At 45.9% G+C, this 12,125-nt stretch overlaps 1 protein-coding gene across 1 annotated transcript in view; it reads right to left on the bottom strand.

Moving 5' to 3' along the window:
• Positions 1 to 445: 445 nt before the first annotated feature.
• The window catches only part of crim1 (cysteine rich transmembrane BMP regulator 1 (chordin-like)), a 35,495-nt gene continuing 23,815 nt past the window's right edge, over positions 446 to 12,125 (bottom strand). Inside the window, exons 9-15 of the mRNA XM_056425606.1 lie at positions 8,829 to 8,950; positions 7,227 to 7,445; positions 5,657 to 5,872; positions 4,493 to 4,714; positions 3,570 to 3,692; positions 3,043 to 3,221; positions 446 to 2,682 (exon numbers count right to left, since the gene is read on the bottom strand). Coding sequence (XP_056281581.1) covers positions 2,488 to 2,682; positions 3,043 to 3,221; positions 3,570 to 3,692; positions 4,493 to 4,714; positions 5,657 to 5,872; positions 7,227 to 7,445; positions 8,829 to 8,950 — 1,276 coding nt within the window. The 3' untranslated portion in view covers positions 446 to 2,487. The remainder of the gene's footprint in view (positions 2,683 to 3,042; positions 3,222 to 3,569; positions 3,693 to 4,492; positions 4,715 to 5,656; positions 5,873 to 7,226; positions 7,446 to 8,828; positions 8,951 to 12,125) is intronic.

Below are 12,125 nucleotides of genomic sequence, written 5' to 3'. Positions count from 1 at the left end.
TCGTGTTCCAGGCCTGGGAAACTGACCGAAAGGTTTACTTGATTGATCCTTCCGGAGCAGCTTCCTCACCTTGAAGTTGAGGAGCAGGCTTTGACGGACAAGTCCAAACAACGGCCCAGGCTGCTCTGAGGATTATTCATGTTTCCAGGCCTGGCTGCAGATCTTTGTGTGTTTTATTAGCCCATCGGATGGATGAGGTGTCCTTGCTCTTCGCGAGCTCTCAACTCGCCAAGCTACCAGCCCTAAACACATCTACATGCTACTGAGATAGGAGAAGAAAGGAAAACGATTAGATTTAAAACAACTAGGAGAACGTAGATAAAGTCCTGTTTGGGGCACAAGTCCAGACCAGATGTGCATGAACCCGCAATTGTGAGAGTGAAGCCAAAAAGCACTAACGCATACCATCTTGAATGACATCACTGCACTTTGGGGAATTGCGGGCCGCTTTGGTTCAAACATTTATTTTTCAAATTAAGTGTAAATGTTACAGTTCATCATCAGCTAGGAAACATATTTACAGGTTTTGCAACAATAAAATAAATAAGGTGGTATAGGATATAGCAGATAGAAATGGTAAATAGTCTACAATGTACAGCAGCTTTGGCTACCACTAGTTAATTTTTCAAAAAAGAAAAACTCAAACTATAGTTTAGTATTAATAAATAAAGCTATGTGAAAAAATAAATAAGGTACTCTTCTGTCCTAATTTAAACTACTTTTTTGTGTTGCTTTTACAGATAGAAGAAAAAAAGAATCGCTTAAGCTTTTACAGTCACCTCTTCATTTTAAAGCACATGGTCAAGTTTCAAACAGACACACATCTAGTTACTAAAACACTTTCATATAAATTGGTCTCCAACCAATTTTGGCATGGGAGAGGTCTTTGTATTGAGAACTCGGCAATGGATGAGAACTCTGATCCAAAACCGTTTTCCTATGAAACCCCAGTTTGTTTCGTAACGCTTCTCAGATTCCCTCCTTCTCTGTACTGATCAGATTGGTGCGGAGCCTTTAGCTGCAACAGCGTGTTCACTTGAGTGGTTTAACATCTCTGTGGGCTTAATATGCCGATCAAATCCCTGATTAGGGACTTTATCGCTACAAGAATCCTGCAGGGAGCTCTTTCTAACACAAAAAAAACACTGGCTCCAAAGAAAAGTGCTACGTCTCTTTAAAATGCTCTGTCATGTGTACCAGTATGTACAGTTACTAAGCTCCCCTTACACTCTTCCACGTCACAAAATTAATTTGTATATGAAGGGTTGATGAGAACCATCGGTGACACTGTACAACAATACCGGTTCATCTAAATATTGGGTAAATATATTACTGTTTTTAGCTTCCTTGATGAGGGTGAACGGTTATTAAATGAAAACAAGATATGCGTTAAGGCTATAGTATTAAGGCTTTAAAATGAATCAATATTAATCATCTCTAACACTGTGTGAACAGTAGCTCTACACACACACACATGGTATCACATTCCTCATAGGTCCAGCTGAAGCGTCTGGCAGCACTGCAGTCAATAAAACGACAGTCTTCCTGGATGAACATCACTCCCCTTAAACTAATTCCTTCTGGAGAAGCCTAAGGGCCAAAGATGAAGCCTATCGGCTACTGCATGGATACGCTCGTAAAGAAGGGGTTTGTCGGGTTCATTTTGTGGAGTTTAGTGAATGGAATGACGCGGGTCATTTGAAGGTAGAAACGAGGCTATTATTTGGGAAGCGTGTTGGCGGGAATGTTTAGACTGGCATTTTCACAATGTTTCATTCTGGCCCCACGGAGACACCCATACTAAAAACGAGAGATGGCCAAGAAGAACACGACAACTAGTACAAATACCGTAGAAATATACAAAAACTAAGACGTAAACCACACATTCTAAAGCAGGGGGTCGGATCTGGGAGTCTTCATAAAGCCTGTTGACTTGATTTGGTTGCTTAACCCAATTTGATCCAACTGGATTATCAGTTCCTTTGGCCTCCCTGCTAATGAAAATGATTACATTCACAAAGCACTGCTGAACTCATGGGCAGGGCAGCGTCCTCTACACCCCTTTTAACTACGGCCCGAACTCCTGTCCTAAAGCTTTTTATGCTCCTCTTATTGCCTCAAAGGTCCAGTTTCAAATGAGGCAATAATAGGCAATAATAATAATGTTCACAGTCAAATTCTGATTCTTAGAGGAGCCTCTTCGGCTGCCTCCCTCTCTGTTTTAAAGCAGAGCCGGAGTGGCTGTGTCCTTTATACGTCCACCCGTCCGTACACCTCCCGTTTTCTCGCTCCACCAAAAAGAGAATATGGACATATATGAACAGAAACAGAAGTCGCATGCTTTGTCTCCTGCAGAGCATCCTCAGTTTCACACAGACAGAAGGGTGGGAACAAAGCAGCGAGGATGTGTGCACCGTTGCACTCATCACCATGGATACAGCAGTGAGAGAGAGAGAGTGGGAGGGGCCGGACAGCTCTGAGTTTTAGCTAGCGCGCCATCCAGTTGTTGCCCATGCTCAGCTTGGCCCTGGGGATGGTCATCTTGTCCACACACGTGGAGCCCATCTCGGGAGAGAAATGCATAATGCCGCAGTCGTTCTTCACATTCTGAAATTTGTTCTCCTTGGAGGGCTCCATGTAGATCACAGAGTTCTTGTTGACGTGCTTCTTCAGGATCACCGTCTGAGCAGGAAAAGGAGAATGAGCATCACACCTCGTTGTTAGACTGACGCCACAATTCAATTCTGGTCGATGATGAAAGCGTTCTAATGCATGTCAGCTCGCACAAGATGGCTTCAGATTGTCTGACTCTACAACCTCATTTCATGGTGGATTTGTAAACTTAATGATGGACTTGACCTTGTTCCAGTTGAAGGTGTCACTGGTATCAGAAGATGGAAGAGCAAGGGATACTCCCCGTGGTCCATCCTCAGATTAACATTGTCCATGATATTTCTATGAGGCAGTCTGTCTAATTTATCTTAATTTCAAGCTTTAAAAATCAACAAATTGATGAATATAATTTATGGATTAACTTCTCACCTTCTTGGGTGCACTGTAGCAGGACATCTGCACCCACTTCTTCTTCTTGTTGATGAGTAACGCCACGGCGAGAAAGATGATGATGGCCAAGAGGAGACCTGCCAGGATCCAGGCGGCTGATTGGTAGATGACGGCCATCTCCATTTGGCTGGGGTGACTGTCCCCCGAAGCTGGCTCATCTGTGGGACGCAGGACAACACTGACATCAGATCTCAGTCCCACAGAAAGCCTTTTCATGACGGTGCCCACCCCATTTAGCAATTCTAAATTAAAAACGGTGTATTCCTTGCGTCACAAGAGAAAGCCCATTGAGCCAGTTTCCATTAGTCTTGTGTTTTAGTTCAGCATGAGTTAGGTTAACTTTTATTAATATAACAAGGCATCCCGAAAACGCTTTACAAGGAGACACATTGCAGGGAGAGTTCACACAATGATGCCAATGACTAGGTCGGGGTTACCACTTCCGTGTATTGAAGGGGGACAGGGAGAGGAGTGTGTGTGTGTGGAGGGATTCAGTGAGCAGGTACCTGCATCAGCACCGATGGGCGGGACAGACACGGTGGTGATCCACACCGCACTCTTCACCGTAATGGTGGCTGTCGTCTTGGGGGCTTTGGTAGACACCATCACCGGCACTGACGTCGTAATTTCTGTTCAGACGGGGGGGGGGCGCTGTTACCAAAACCATTTCAGACATCGACATATCCAACTGCGAGTTAGTGTATGAAGCTGGTGTCTCTGTAGATAAGCTGTGTTTACAGGCACTGCGACCGTAACTTCCACGGTACCTCTTTGTAAAGGCATTACGTCACGAGCTCCGCTGTCCACAGGGCAAATAACAAAAACAAAGGCCAGAAAACGGCGAAATATCAGCGTGAACAATGGGAGCCTATGCTGAGGTTCTCCTCTATAGGAGAAGCTGACATGGAGCTTTGCCTTCCTGTGCCGCCACAAATAGAGAGAGCGGTGCGGGCCGATTCAGCCGGGGACAGGAAACACGTGTGAATGTGCGGATGCTCGAGGAATGTTTTTGCTCCGAGTGGACCGTGTGTGTGTGTGTGTGTGTGTGTGTGTCACATGGAATGTTGTTGCGAATGATGGGTGTTTGCCCGTGTAGCGCCAGAGTGGCTGTGTCTAACGAGCACGCACACACACACACACACACAGTCAGTCTGGAAGCTGGCATTCCCTCAGGTCCGCCCTCTCTTTGACATGTAGCGCAATGAGTTTTAACTTTCCCAACGACAGGCTGTGCCTTGTTCCAGTGGCGACCACTCGTTATAAAACGGAAGGCACTTTTGCTCCACGTTGACAATGCTTGTTCTGAGTCTGTGGAAGTGTTACATAAACTACATCCTGAAATGTATAAACTCAAAGTTGAGTTTAATAATAATAAAAAAAAGACTTCTTTGGCACAAATACTGATAAAGGCCACTGCCTCCGTACTCACCGAGGCAGTGGGGGCAGCACTGGCCCTTGCGTAAGACGGGCACCCTGCAGCTGGCAGCCGGACAGCGCTGAGAGAAACACTGAATGGTGCCGTTGTTGCAGGTGCAGCTGGTGCAGGCGTTGGCCTTCCAGGAGTCCCCAGACAGCAGCACGTCTCCATCGCTGGTGATGCAGTACTCCTGCTGGCTGTTGTTCACGGGCAGCAAGGGGCTCAGCGTCTCCTCTGTGGTTGCACACGGGTACAACACGGGTGAATAAGGAAAATACACAGCGGTCAAGGTAAGACACAGGGATGTGCGCTACGTTGCGTTCCCGCCTATTTCCTCACTTAACATCTCAATCCACTACGTTGTTGATGCTTTACTGTACGCTAAACACAAACACAGGTCACTCCATGTGGCGGAAGTCGGCTCAATCGAAGGCCTTATCTCTCCCTCTCATCAGACCCCCGCGGCCCTGAGAGCTGTGACCAAAGACCTTTAGTTAGGGTGTACACACTGCACTACCCTACTGTATACATACAGCACAGGGCCTGTCAGTGAGATGTGTATTATTCCCACATTCCTGGTGACCAGGCCCATACATATATCAAAGGCCGGCCTCTGACAATCTGCTCTTGTGAAGGGAGATGCCAGGAGATAAGGCGGGCCGGCATTCTCAAGGAGCAGCTCTCAGGCGCAGTCATGCGTTGCTGATTTGTGGGCCTCATGCTCGGGAGTACTTGGGATATGTTGATTCTAAGTGTATGAGAAGAGGCTTGAGTGTTTGGGTACAGTTGTAAATAAAATATGCGTGTGGGTTTTGCTTCTCGCCAAGATGTTTGGGTCAAAGTTTATTCCCATAACCGGAGGAATAGCAGAGATTCAATGATATCATTCTTGCCCTCCCAGCTATAAGAGTTGGATGAACCTCCGGTGTGGGACCACTGGGGGAAAGTAGACCACGTATGCTGCCGCCTCCCAAGAGGAGCACTGTGGACATCCAACCGGTCTTGGCTGGTTTCTTTATGAGACTGTGTGCCTGACATTAAACTGCTCCACAGAGTGCACCGTGCAAGACCTTCCCAAACCACATGCTGATAACAGATTTATACGTCCCCACCCACAACCCCAACCTGTGAAGTTTCTATCTGAAATTAATCCTGTCGCCTTTTTGTTCCTGTTACCTGGGCATACGTGGCAACAGGTGTCCTTGTTCCGGGTCGGTGTCTGGCAGAGAGCCGGGGGACACACTTCGGTGTCGCACAGCACACGTCCCTTCCTGCAGGTGCACCGTGTGCACTCGTCCAGGTTCCAGGTTTCCCCCTCCACATAAAATTCCCCCCCAGGTGCTCTGCACACCACCATGTCCATCCCCTCGAGCTGACCGCTGCCTGACTCGTCTACAGTAGAAAGAGGGGGGAGGGAAAGAAAGGAAACAGTCATGTTTGTGGCATATCAAATTCCCATTTTCGTCCGTGCCGAACAAAAATGAATTCCTAACCATAGCTCCTACACGAGGAAGTAAAGAGAGAGCAAACAGAGTAATAGGTTATTAGAATAAAGATGCATGGGAAATCACTGGCCATTAAAAATAAGCCTTGAGCAGTTGGAGTGGTGTCCAAGTAGATTTTTGTGACACTGGTTTAGTTGAAAACATCTTTCTGTCCAGCAGGGTAGTGGACATCTGCAAAGAGTTAGCCTGCTGTCCCCCGACTGCAAAGTGTGCGTAGCTCCTGAAAGTTGTAGACATTCTTTCACTCCTAAATATTTGAACAGCCAACTGAGTCACTTTCCCATGAATACCCCGCATGAGTTAGAGGGTTGTGGATAAAAATAAAAATAAAGTCTGGGTGTGGATCAGTGTGCTTTCCATTTCTTTTTAGAAACAGACAGATACTGTGTGTTAGAGCGTTTAGTAGCCAGCAAGTCTAAGGCCGAAGAGCGAAGGACCCGAAGCTCTCTGTTGAGTGAGCTGATGCACTATATTGTGACTGTATGCCTTGTATTGGCAGATGTGTGTGTGTGTGTGTGTGTGTAAGCACGGGCAAGCAGGCATGTGAATTAATTCCAACTCATTTCTAACAAGTAATTGAGTGTCAAATTGAAATTTTAAACGAAGGGCACTCTGAGAGCGCAGACCTCCCCCTAAGGCCAAGCACTATCTGGCAATGTAATCTGCAGAAGTGAAACATAATCTGTGTATCCGCTCTGTGATTCAGAATCACTTCAAAGTGGTTGAGTTATATCTTGGGAATCTGGCTTTTGGGCCTGTAGCTGTTCTGGAGTCATACTGAGAAACAGGAGAACAAACCAAACCGAGAACATAACCTCCTTAGCGGGGATAAAACAAATGTAAAATGTGGTGTGTCGACACATGGAGCGGTGATCTTGATCTCAATGGCTTCATGAGAATGACCCAAAAAATGCACAAGAAACAGTCAAATTGAACTTTCACCACTGGTAGAATGTGCTTTTTCCAAATGAAGGATTCATGCGATTGGTTAAACCCTTTGTAGTGTTGGCCATCATATTCATCAAGTGGGAGTTTGTTTGAAGCCGTGTGACTGTGTCACGTTCCTTCTTCTGTGCGATGTCGCCACATTCCCAGATCACGGAAATTAACTTGATGAAAATGATTACCTGGTTACCAACGGGAATTAATAAAAAAAACTAAAAAAAAACTACAACTACTGGTTTAAAACCCGGTCGAAAATAAAGTCACATTGGAGTTTTTTTAGTTACTTTGAGACTTACCCTCACAGGTAGGACAACACTGGTCAGGCCTCACAACTGGATGAGAACAGCTGGGCACGGGGCAGGATATGAGCACACACATCTCCCGTCCGGAGTGGCAGTAGCAGTCGCGACAACCGTCGTGCCAGCTGTCACCTTCCTCGTAGCGGTGCCCATTGGAGGTGAGGCAATAGCTGGGAATCGGGGCAGGGGCAGTGGTGCTTGGGGCGTGGCCACTTTCTAAAGACACACACACACACACACGAGAAGTTCAGACATTAGTAGGGTGGCTGAGGACTTGTGAAACAGCATAGCCTGCTAAGGTGTCAGTATTATTGTCTTATGTTCAATATCATTAGAGGCTGATGTGATGTAGTTATGGTTCCATATTACATTACAGGGAGCCATTCAGGGTTAAGTGTCTTGCTCAAGGACACATAGACGAGGGCGGGGATTGAACCACAAATCCCCCGATTGAAAGACGGACCTCCTAACCCATGACCCACAGTCGCTGCCACACATATACCAGAACAAGCTTGAGTCGGGTATATGTGATCTTCCTTGTGTCAATGATCCGTTTTTTATCGAGCCACAAATCAAGCTTGATACTTTCCCACAATGTCTGTCAACTGACTGAAACTAATAGGTTGTAGCTGAGGGACACGCAGCCCTAATGAAGGGGCCCGGCAACTGGCAACAGCATGTGTTAAACTCAGCATGGCTCTGAAAGCTGGTAGGAATCCCCTGGGATCTGGGACAAACACAGTGAACTGAACGATGTTGCAGAGTCCGAGCAGATGTTTCTTGTCTATTTAAATCTTTAAAAAACACACACGGAAAAAAAAACATGCTTCTAGAAAAAGTTTCCTATCCCGAAATATTTGAACAGCCCTGAGAGAGAGACTGGTACAAGAGTTTCACAATCAGGTAAACAGCAGTTTATAGATCTGTGTGGTGTGCCTCTGTTTGTGGAGATGAGGTGCCCGCTGCACTGATCCACTCACCATAGGAAAACCTCGAGTTTATTTGAAGCTGAAATATTTATAATACAGCTAAACTGGCTAAATAAACACATCGCTTAAAATGTGGCACAGCCCAAATATGGCGCTTGCAAACTTGTTTTACAGTTAGGGGGAGAGGAATCTAATTAGAGTTACACACACAGCCCTGGATAAAGCTAAACCAACAAGAGCCAAAACAAGCACACGTAAAAATCTCCTCAGAAGAGCACCTGAAGGTCACGGGAATTCAAAGCTGCAGCTTCGTGGCAGGAAATCAACTCGCCAACAGAGCTCTCCTATCTCAGTCCATCCCAACACCGCGCTACAGTCCAGAACATGTGTTGGAACCGGAGTTACGTATCACAATATATATATATATATATCACTTGTAAGATGGAGCTATGATCAATTGAAAGTAGGGGTGATATCCACATATATCGGTTTGGGAAGTCTCTTATATTTGTTAATGGATGAGGGAAGGTTGACCCGAGACGGCCGACCATGGGATGGTCAATATTTCCAAACCAGCACGGTTCATCCTCTTAAGATCATGAATATCCACAGTAAGCAAAATCGCTCACTCCCAATATCAAACCCCAGTCCCATGATTGCGGTCCGTTACCTTTACACATGCAGATGGAGCAGCCCTTCCTGTTCCGTCTGTAGCCGTCGCTGCAGTGCTTGTCACAGGTGAAGGGAGGACACTTGATGCAGCGACACATCTCACAGCCATGCTTGTTCCTCCTGTAGGGCCACAAATGATGAAGCAAACACATTCACAACGACGTTACTTGAAGCACAAAGACACTCCCGCCGGTGCAGCTCCAATAGTTTAAAACTGGCTTCACATTGAGGATATCTCCCAGATGGGGAGCAACGTGGTGTTGTGATTGAGGGAAACCCAGATGCTCAAGTCCAGTATAATCAACATTTGGACCGGCTTTTCCCTCTCTATATTTGCCGCCTTTGAAGAAGGCCTAATAAAAGGCCAACACGTGACATCCCTGTGGTTTGCACATCATACCAACCCAACTGCTCTGGAAGGAGCAATCTAAAGCCAATTCAGATGCTTTCAATTCCCTCCGTTGCCATCCTTATTGCTCCAAGAGCCTCGGGCGGACATATAGGAGCCCCTAACAGCAGCAGTCAGGCAAGAGTTAATGTGTGTGTTGATTAGGGATGGGTATCGTTTGGGTTTTTTCCGATACCGGTGCTAAACCGGTACTTTTAAAACGATACCGGTGCCTAAACGGTGCCTGAACCGATACTTCTTTTTTTTTAAACGCACAATGAGGACATTAAAAACCTCTTTGGCCATATTCCCTGTAGAAGCCGTTATCATGGAGCACTGACACACAACGGATATCAGACTGTTAACATACACAATATATGTTCTCCATTATATGATGTGATATGTATTGTCATGTGCAGACCTTATAGGGTTAACCTGTCACTGTTTTGATGGGCAAAGAGAACAACCAATCAGAGGTGCTGAAGATGACACGTGACAAATAAAGTTTTGCTTCTGACAGCGAGAGTTACACTGAAACAAAGTGACGCCCCACGGTCTTTATTCCTCCGTCATTATATTCCCGGTAACACCGGGTATACAGCCGGGACCGCTGGACATCAACACATCTGCTAGCAGACTGTCACGCTCGTAGCTCGTAGCTAGCGCTAGCTACGAGCTAACGCTAGCTACAAGCTAGCTTAAGCATGGTTATAATGGCTAATTAATTATTTCTTGGCCTACTTTTATGAATGCAAGACTTGCAATCAACGTTACGGTACTAATCTGAGTTCAGGCTGCTCGTCATCATCGGTCTCCCCGTGTTCAGGGGGACCGGTGACGGTCTCCCCGTCGCGCCCAGCCTGACGCTGGTGTGCTCCACACGGGCTCACTAGTCACACACGGCGCAGCCTCCGCTGTCAAACTTAAATATGAGAGGCTCGTAACCTGCTGACAGGGCGGAGTCACCTGAGAAGTTCACAACAATAGTTTTTTTCAATTTTAATCGGCTCAGGCACCGGAAAGAAGCACCGAAATGTGCGTTGCGTTTCGGTCCGGGTAATACCGGTTGTATCGGAACCGGTACCATATTGGCACCGGGTTTCGGTACCCAACCCTAGTGTTGATGGGGTAGCACAGAGAAGGACAGAAAGAGAGAGAGAGAGAGGTTCTTCTGGTGCTCAGGTAGAAGCCGTTGTCTTGTAAATTAAGTGCAAATTGAAATAAACTGACGAAAAAATTAATCTCAAGGTCAAGTTGTCGGACCAAAGCAACGAGGGATATATCGTCACATAGGAGCATTAGCATACCTGCAAACTTGTCACCTTTCGGTGAAATTCACCGTTTTGAACTCAAAATAGGTCATCCACGTGAATCGTGGAGATCCGAAGAGTTTTTGTTTTTTGGGGGGGGGGTCACCTGGCCCGCTGCCGTTGAGATTGCAGTGAGACGCGGAGAAAAGTGTGAAGTGGTGCTCTTCGCAATAAAACATCTTTGATGGGACGTGTCGCGTCTCGGCCAATCAGCGTTCAGATGTCCACAGCGTTTGGGGGTTCAGGTTAGCTTGAATGTTAGCCCGCTACATCTGCTGCTGTCACGCTGCACGGTGTAGCGATGCTAACAAAGTACCGTACGTTAAACACGATGTGATTTAGCATATTTTTAGTATCGATACTTCATTAAGAGAGCGATCAGAGCGCACGCTGCTCCGTGTCGAGCTGTCTGCGCACACTGCGCTGCGCAGCTCACAGCGAGAGAAGAGGCGGAGCTTTAGAGACTTCGGCTTAAAGAATAAAAAGATGCCAGAAGTGAAATGTTTCAGTCTGTAAAGTTCTGTAACTCTCCAGCTGCTCATCCTGATGAACTGTGTATCATCTGGTCAGAGACTAACGGCCTCATAGTGTATAATCAATGCTATGATGGAACCATGTAGTTTCATTCATATCTGGCTGTATTAATACTCATATTACTGTCATTTGTTAAGTGTTGGTAAAAAGTGAACCATACAGATGTTTTATTTATTACTATTATAGATAAATATACCAGTCTCGTAATTATGGTACCATATTGTTTGTATGGTGTATTGACTTCTGGTATCGGGTATCATGATATGTATGGCAGGTATGTAATATGTATAGAAGTTATAATATGAGTATCGTGACAAACAGGTAGAGACAGAACAGATTCAGGGAGAAGTCCATGAGGACTGTTCAGGCAAAAAAAAGGAAGTTGGTTCATGAATGACTTTAACCATATTATATATAATGACAATGTATATTTGTTATTACTATCATTATAGGGCTGAGTCAGAGCGGAGGACCTTTTGGTTTTAAACTGTTTATTATCATTATTTAGATTTGTGGTCAGAACAATAAAATGACTAGTTGTGGTTCTAAAAGCTTTGAGGCTTCAAACAACGTGGATGTGGTGTGGTGACAAAAAAAAAAAAAATCACCTGCACCCCCCCCCCCCCCCCGTTGTCACCTTTTTCACCCCTCATGAGTTTGCAGGTATGATTAGGGAGAGCAGAAACCTTTGATGGAATCGGGCCATTTGGAGACAATTATAAGCCTTATAAAACATGCATGAGCTGCAGCTTGATAGATTGTGGAAAAGCAACAGATGAAAGAACGACCTGAATGGAGACGTCTCTCGGCCTGGCCACCTTCTCGATCCCTTCTCGTCTCATTCAGCTTCTCTCAGCTGAGGTAAGTGATGATACCCATTTCATGAAGCAGTGGCCCCTCTAGGACTGGGTAATGACTCTATTAATCTCAATCTGCCAGGGCAGCATAAAAAAGAAGAAGCCCTCGAACCCGTAAAGAGGGCCGAGCATCTCCTGCTCAGCAAACAGCGGACCCTAGATATGCTGAAACAGCAATAACTGCCGTTGAAACAACACTGCGAGGG

The sequence above is a fragment of the Pseudoliparis swirei genome, chromosome 11, assembly GCF_029220125.1.
Source record: "Pseudoliparis swirei isolate HS2019 ecotype Mariana Trench chromosome 11, NWPU_hadal_v1, whole genome shotgun sequence".
Taxonomy (NCBI): domain Eukaryota; kingdom Metazoa; phylum Chordata; class Actinopteri; order Perciformes; family Liparidae; genus Pseudoliparis; species Pseudoliparis swirei.
Note: the sequence above shows the minus strand (reverse complement) of the source record. Positions and strands in the feature narration are given on the sequence as shown.